This window comes from Brassica napus, unplaced genomic scaffold (assembly GCF_020379485.1).
Source record: "Brassica napus cultivar Da-Ae unplaced genomic scaffold, Da-Ae ScsIHWf_299;HRSCAF=487, whole genome shotgun sequence".
Classification (NCBI taxonomy): Eukaryota; Viridiplantae; Streptophyta; class Magnoliopsida; order Brassicales; family Brassicaceae; genus Brassica; species Brassica napus.
In genome coordinates this window covers 51,249-59,068 of record NW_026016247.1, presented here as the reverse complement: position 1 = coordinate 59,068, position 7,820 = coordinate 51,249, and the positions used below count along the sequence as shown (strand labels likewise).

The 7,820-nt window shown below is 38.3% G+C and overlaps 1 protein-coding gene and 1 pseudogene across 1 annotated transcript; one reads left to right on the top strand and one right to left on the bottom strand.

Moving 5' to 3' along the window:
- The first annotated feature begins 297 nt into the window (after nt 1–297).
- On the top strand, nt 298–1,787 carry LOC125602816 (annotated as a pseudogene).
- A 536-nt stretch (nt 1,788–2,323) lies between these two features.
- On the bottom strand, nt 2,324–4,910 carry LOC125602814 (AT-hook motif nuclear-localized protein 14-like). The gene is made up of 6 exons (XM_048774225.1): nt 4,390–4,910; nt 3,883–3,935; nt 3,586–3,714; nt 3,167–3,313; nt 2,750–3,071; nt 2,324–2,628 (listed from the first exon to the last, which is right to left on the bottom strand). Exons 1-6 carry the CDS (start codon nt 4,820–4,822, stop codon nt 2,585–2,587), a joined length of 1,128 nt encoding a protein of 375 aa, XP_048630182.1. The 5' UTR covers nt 4,823–4,910; the 3' UTR covers nt 2,324–2,584.
- Nucleotides 4,911–7,820: the final 2,910 nt, after the last annotated feature.

Sequence of the window (7,820 nt, the reverse complement as noted above, 5' to 3'; positions counted from 1 at the left end):
GTATATACTAGCAAAAAGATCATAAGAGTGTTAAAAAAAAAACTGATCATAAGAATTAACAATATCGATACTAGACAGTCAATCTTCAGTAGACGTCTATCTTTTTTGGAGATTTGAACTCCCTTCCTCAGCTGGTGAAACAGAAAACATCTATCACTCGCTCGTTTCCGGATTGGTCAAGAAAAATAAGGACTAACTATTGGCGGGAAAATCATAACGAGAAAGGAATATGCGATAACCGATCGGTTTAAATCCGGTTCAAAAATCTAATTTAATGTATATACCGCGTCTTATCTCTTTCCATCATCATCTTCTTCCTCTGCGACTCTGTTCTCACCACACACGAGCACACACAACCACCATGCTTTCCCTCACCGCAACCACTCTCAAACCCTCAATACTCTCCCTTTTCACCCAACCCAAACCCAATGGCTATCTCCCCACCCAATTACCCGACCCGCTAACCGTCACCCTTCACCGTCAGCGCCAACTTAATCCCCGCTTCGAACCGCCAAGCCCCAGCAAAAAGAACCTTTACCAACCCTTCCGCCCTCCACCGTCCCCAATCCCTCCAAAGTTCCGATCTTTAGACACCGCCGGCAAAATCGAGGTCCTCGCCGACCGCATGGGCCTCTGGTTCGAGTACGCCCCCCTCATCTCCTCCCTCTACACCGAAGGCTTCACTCCCCCCACCATCGAGGAGCTCACCGGAATCTCCGGCGTCGAGCAGAACTGCCTCATCGTCGGCGCCCAGGTCCGCGACTCCATAGTCCAGTCCAACGCTAAACCCGAGCTCATCGCCGCTTTCGAGACCGGAGGCGCGGAGCTTCTCTACGAGATCCGTCGTCTCAGCACGGTCCAGCGTGTTGCCGCCGCTGAGTACATCGTCGAGCACGGTTCGACACCAAAGGAGCGCACGATCTCGCTAGAGCTATTAAGGATTACCCTCACCGCCGCGGAGACAAAGGGTGGGAGGAGTTTGATTACAACTTGCCAGGGGATTGTCTCTCTTTCATGTTGTATAGGAAGAGCAGAGAGCATAGGAGCCCCTCTGAGCTTAGGACGACGCTGCTTGAGCAGGCGTTTGAGGTCGCTGTGACTGAGAAAGCCAAGAAAGCTGTGGGAGGGAGTTGCATGGATACAGCGATGAGGAGAGAGCTAAAGAAGAGGAGGTTAAGATCATTCGCGTTCCAGTGGTGAGGCTGAAGTTCGGAGAAGTGGCGGGAGCGAGTTCGGTTGTTGTGTTACCCGGTGGCGAAGCTGAGGAAGGAGTGGGGAAGATTAACGAAGCTCCGATGGAGTTTGAGTCGGGTGGGGAGTTTGGTGTTGTGGAGGCTGAGAAGGAATGGAGGAGATGGGTGGTTTTACCGGGTTGGGATCCGGTGGTGGCGGTTAGGGAGAGGGGGTTGCGGTTTCTTTTAGGGATGATAGGAAAGTGTTGCCGTGGAACGGGAAAGAGGAGGCGATCATGGTGGTGAGGATAGGGAGAAGAAGACGGTGGAGGCTGAGGATGGGTACTATCTGGTTGTGACTGGAGATGGGATGAAGTTGGAGAGAGGTTCGGTGTTGAAGGAGAGAGGAGTGGAGGAGTGTTTAGGGATGGTGTTTTGGTGGTGAGGCCGCCTAGAGATGATGATGATGAGTGGCAGATAAACGATGATGAATGGGACTAGAAGAGTGATACATTTGAGAATACTAGTGTTACCAAGTAACTTCCATTAAAACTATACTCCATGTTTTTGGCAAATATGTAATTTTGGTTTGATTATGTCATTGTTTTTCTTTCAGCCTCTGTTTAAATAAGAATCTGCATGTGATCCTCACCATAGTTTAGACTTGAAGCTACATTTTTGCGTAGCTAAGAATAAGTAGGTGGTGATAGAGATAACATTGCAGCTTCTACTTGCTTGATATGGCTGATACAAGTATTAGTGGTGCACTATTCTTACACGGTCAATAAGTGTAGATAGTTCTTGGTTACTTAATCAAGCCGATCCTTTTAGATCGTAGACTCTGTTAGGAGAGTGTCTATGAGCGTATGAAACGTTTGAGCATAGTCATCGCCAGTGCTCAGGCCATTTTGATTCTCCGCCAGTAACAAGGGGACGTTCCTGAAATATATGTAAGCAGCTCTTCATGGTCAACACTTGCCTGCACATGATTCCTGAATATAGACATGGTGGTTCTCCCAGTTTGGGGATTTTTGCTCCCTTGCCTAAACATTTAAAAACAATTTATATAGAACCGTTTGAAAAGAGTCTTTCTTTTAATTTTCACAAGAGAAAGAAAAAGGAACTAAACAAGTATAACTTAAACCAAAAAAAAAAAACTGATTATAAGAAAAAAAGAAACAAAATAAAAAAAAAAGGATGAAGTGAAACAGAATCCAGAAAAAAGATGTCAAAGTTTACTAATATTACACTGAACCAAGAAAACAAAAAGCATCACAGTCTAGTTTTGCCTCTCTGCCATTGCAATAAAAAATATCCTTGGGACATTGTATGATATGATTGATTCATGCTCAACTTCACTTTCATCATAAACCTCTACACACCTTCTTCAGAAACTAGTGTACTAGCTGCCATTACTCATAATCTCCATTTTCTGATGACCCATTTCCTCTCATTCCTGACCAACAACATCACAATAGTCCAAACACAAACAAAAACAGTCTTACTAAGCTAAAAGCATTGCTAAAAAGGAAAAAAAAACAAAATGAAAATAAACAAGTGGTTAGCTTTCTTATTACCTGACAAATCGTAACCAGCACCGCCCCATTCAGAAGGCCTGGCATGTGACATGTGCATGCCCTGAGGTGGTTGCATCATGAAATGAGCTCCACCACCCAACGCACCACCACTAGTCATAGTATGATGCTCATTGTTTAGATTTCTTCCGGAAGATTCCATACTTGGATGATAGACATGCAAAGATTCCGTGCCGCCAGAAGGAGAAGGCAGCAAGCTTCCACTTCCTGAAGCATCATCTCCTTTCACATCATTTCCTCCATCCTTCTTTTTCTCTAGCTGAAATGTCCCCACGATCACCTGTAAAGGAAAACCAGAGACTATCTCATCAAAGGTGCAAAATAATCAATGAATCTCCTTTCTAAATTCAGTATCTGGTATTAATTTAGTGGTATAGATAAAGAGGAAAGGTACTGAACTGGCCCAGCAGCCTTAAGGAGTCCCCCAACTCTTCCACCGATGATCTGACCATCTGAACCAGATAAACAAATGCTAAGGCCACCAGTTTTCCCACCGTGTTCGCTCCGAATATAAGATCCACTCAGTGAGAGGATCTCGTACTGACCCTGAATACAAGTTTGGAATTCTGAAACAAGTTAATAAAATTATATGCAACTCTCACGCATGTGTGTAAGAATCTTTAGCTGTAATGGAAGTTTGATTATAACAAAGTGAAATTAAATAGTCCCTAAAAGAGACCAGTTTTATAGGCTCTAAGTTACAGTGAACAGATAATTAACTCATCATCAGCTCAGAGAACAAGATAGCCCTTCCCAAAGTCCAATCCTTTTTTTTTTGGCGAAACCAATTCAAGAATTAGTAGGAACAAGAGAATCACCTGATAAGATACACTGGTTCCTGTCGCGATGTGAGACAAGGATGCACTAGAGATGGCGCCAGATGCAGAAAGAATGCATATCTCATGCTTGCTTTGCTCAGCGAAAAGTATAATTTTCTGAGCCACATCCTATCAAATTAATCCAGTTTGTAATATACCATCAGTGAAACAGCAGAATACCTTATGAACGAGCTCTATAGCAAAACCTGAAGCTAGATTGCGTTTAAACCAATAGTTTTAACCAAATCATAATATCAAAACCAGACCTTCAAATTAGTACCATAGAACAACACTCACCTCACCAGGAGTTATACTAACAATGTGTGGAGTAAAACTTTGCCCAGTTTTCCCTGCAACAAGAAATAAAAAAAACTAATGTGAAACTCAAAAATAACAACAACAACAACAAGAGAACACCACTCTAGAAGGTAAACTGATAATCAAAGTGATCTTAGAAACAAATAACTGCTGCAGATCAATGTTATTTGCAAAACTGAAATGATGTGTACCGCCACAAGCTCAAATGAACAAAGGCCAGCAAAATGATACAATATAAGAATCTGCCAATTCTTCAATGTTTATGGAAGCAAAGAGAGTGTTTATGGAAACTCACGAATATAAAGAAGAGCTTTATTACCAAAACTAAAGTTATTTACTTCGCAGATCAACCACCCTAGGAAGGAGAATCTAAACTAGATATCACACAGAACTCGAGCAATTTTACGATTCAAGATCAATTTCACCCATAAAGTTCATTACTTTACACAAAAGCGAAAAGGGTTTTCAAAAAGAGAGAGACTTTACGCACCGACATAGCCGAGAGGCCCTTTCTCGACCCGGATTTAGACGGAGGCGATACGCCGGCGGCGGCGGCTTGCTCCCTCCTCTCTCTAGCGGAGGAATTGCTCGCAGAAGACGCCAGTTTCTTAGCGGCCAGGGCCTGAGCAGGCGTATCGTACTTCCTGGGACGGCCTCTCTTCCTCTTGACGGGATCAATCGGAGCCGTGACGGCGGAGGACGGAACGGAGTGAGGGTAAACCGGGAGAGAGGAGGAAGATCCATCGTTCGACGGTGGCGGGGATGTCAGATTACCATTGTTGGTGGAGGTGGTTGGCGGTGCGGCGGAGACGGTGGTGGGATTGTGGTGGTGGAAAGGATGGTAGTAAGGAGGAGTGAGATGGTGATGGTGATGCTGCTGCTGCTGCTGCTGGTGGTGGTGCCTTTCGTTAGGTTCCATTGCTTTTTTAGATAAGAGAGGAAGAAAAAAATAAAAATTGTATTTTTTTCTTTTCTTTTCTTCTCTTAATTTTTCTTTTTCTTTTAGGGTTTTTATGCTTTACAGATTTTTTATTTCTTTTCTATGATGAAAAGGTTGTTGTGTTGTCGTCTTCTGGGGTTTTGATGTGTTCTCAGCCGTTGGATTGTACTTTTGACTTCGGTATGTTGACTTTTTGTGTGTTTCTTCTTTTTGGTTTAAGTTTATTAATTAGGGGTAAGCTGATCTTATCATTATATCTTCTTTAATTCTTTTACTTTGTCATTTCCAGTAGGCCTACCACCACCACCTACGGATAGGGTGGCTGGACCATTTCTTGTTTGGTTCATTTCGATTCAACTCAATTCAGATTTGGAGGTACAAAAAAAGTGTGTGGACTGTGAAGGGGTTGTAACATCATACTGACTTTGGTGATCAAGCAAGCGGTCAAAACCAGTGGCTCTAATGGTTTAGTGTATCGTGTATTACACTTTTGACGCCTCGATAAGATTTTATCTTAAAAGATCTTTTTAGTTTTCATAAGTATTGTTAATACCTTTGTTTTCAAAATAAAGATTTTATCTTATAAGATCTTTTTTGGTTTTTACAAGTATTGTTACAATGTAATCCTTCGTTTTCAAAATAAAGATTTTTTTTTTTAATATTCACACATATTCAAAATATAATGAATGTTTATAATTATATTTATTATGTATTTTTACTATGCACTTTCAATAGCTATCAAATAATTTGGCGATGATTAGTTCAATTGTGGTTGTAAAATTAACCTGTAAAATTTTAGTCGTAATTAAGTTGGTTGTAAAAGTATTATTGTAGATTTTTTATAAAAATTTTTGATGTATTCAAATTTGTTGTAGCGGTAAACTATAGGTTATAGATATTTTAAAATAAAATAAATATGTGAAATGTGTGATGTATATATAAGTAATTATTTTTACCAATTAAAATAATTTATATTATAATTTTTATAAATTGTCAATATTTACTGTTATTTAAAATGTGATATATAAATAATATTTATGTCATTTAAAATATTTCAAAATTTTAAAAACATCAAAATTAAATTAAAATACTTATAGATATTTTATTATGATTATCTAATTTATGTGATATTATAGATTATTTTATTTTATAGATTCTATAATCTATAAAAAATGTAGATTTTTTGCCTAAAATACATAAGAAAAAATTTGCTTTAATTTTTTTTATTGTGTCTTTAAAAGTAAAGATAAAATATAATTCGTAAAAATTAATAGAAACTTGTTGTAGGTTTTAACTTTTAAAGATAAAATTACAAGGTAAAATTTAATGCTTTAAAAATAAATAAATCTAAAGTAGATAGATAACCCAACCAATCACCCCCTTGAAATATTTTCAATTTTTTTTTTAAGTGTACAAAATCGTAAAACAAAAAAAAGTTTTAAAAGTTGTGATTTGTGAAAGCACCTAACCAACTGTAAATCACATTTAGTATATATAGGGTTTAGTTATTAAATTCAACTGTGTTCAACACCTAACATAATCTACTTTAAGCAAAACCTTATGGTTTAGGATTACAGCGGATACCAGACGAAGATTTAGTCATTTAATTATCTTGTTAATGTCTTTAGACTCTTTACCGAGACAATATATAGTATGATCTACTAAGCAATGCACACCCAGCAAGAGTTCTTGACTCTAAAATGGCTTTTAGTTTTAGAAGCCATTAGTTCTAGAGAGCTAATACGCAATGGATAGAAGACTTGTTGACTATTTGTCGAAGGTCACTGTAGATAAACGGCAAATGATAAAAGAAAAAAAAATTGAAAGATCGATACAATTATTAAAATAAAAAGAGGTTCGTTCTCAGTAGAGTTAAACCCATAGTTGCAAATGTAACAACAAGACAGGAATGACTATCCGTGCTCCTTGAGTCCTTGTGCATCAGCATATCGACTAGCTATGCATGTGATTAGAGGTGATGACTTATGAGAGTAACTTTTTAAGTATATACGCATGAATGCATGAGAACATTTTCTTTTTTTGGTAAAAGAACTCGAAAACTATTAATCTAATAAACGCCGCAGTAACGAAAAACGAAGCAGACACAGAGAGATCAGAGATGTATTCGAATGCATGAGAACATTCATTGTGTGATCATAGTTTCACGATTTATTTAGGATTTGGAATAAAGAATTTTTTACTTTTTATAGATTTTGTGCCATTTTGAACAAACTCCACTGGTTTCGATGTTTTCTCGTTTGGCATAAACGACATTTAATTTGTTTGATCTGTCCTTTATTACGTAGTTCATGCATTAAAACAAGTCTTTTACAACTTTTGCATAGACATTTGCTATCATTCATCAACAACTTTTTATTATCACTACCAAACATATATCCAAGTCCTAGTGGATGGAGGTTATCATTATTATACTTAATGTTAATTCAATCAATCTAGGATTGCTTGGCCAAGTAGCAGTTTCATTTTAATTTGGATCTTTGCATTTGGAGCAATATGAAACATAAGACGGAGTATAACCAAGAGGAACTTCGCATACGATAAATATTGTTAGGGCCATTTCTTGTAAGAAAATTTTGTCACTTGTTGTGTCAATTGAAGTCATTCTTCAAGGTACTAGCGATGGCGAATTTGACCATTTGGCAACATTTTCTTTTTAAAATCCATATTTAAAATCCGCGTAGTCTCTTCAAATCCAAAACCATATATCGATAACATTTTTGTGATGTAAAACATTATTCCCACTATTTAGAACTGGGGTAGACAAAGTTCAAAGAACCAAGTCATTTCTCCACCGGCCCATACTCATTTGGCAACTTACTTCATTTGTTCATACGTTACAACTACCACTTTAAATATTCTTAACAAAATTTTGCTTAAGCCTTTTAAATGTTCATTGCTGCCTCTGAGTTATAATAATGTTCGCAAGAGCTAATATATAAAAAACCCTCAAAATACC

Excerpts from the sequence above, each read along its gene's own strand:
- LOC125602814 (XM_048774225.1), bottom strand. The coding sequence starts at position 4,822 with ATGGAACCTAACGAAAGGCACCACCACCAGCAGCAGCAGCAGCAGCAT. Across the intron at positions 3,936-4,389 it reads CCTCTCGGCTATGTCGGTGC|GGAAAACTGGGCAAAGTTTT; the intron begins GTAAAGTCTCTC and ends TTCTTGTTGCAG. Across the intron at positions 2,629-2,749 it reads TGCTGGTTACGATTTGTCAG|GAATGAGAGGAAATGGGTCA; the intron begins GTAATAAGAAAG and ends GTTGTTGGTCAG.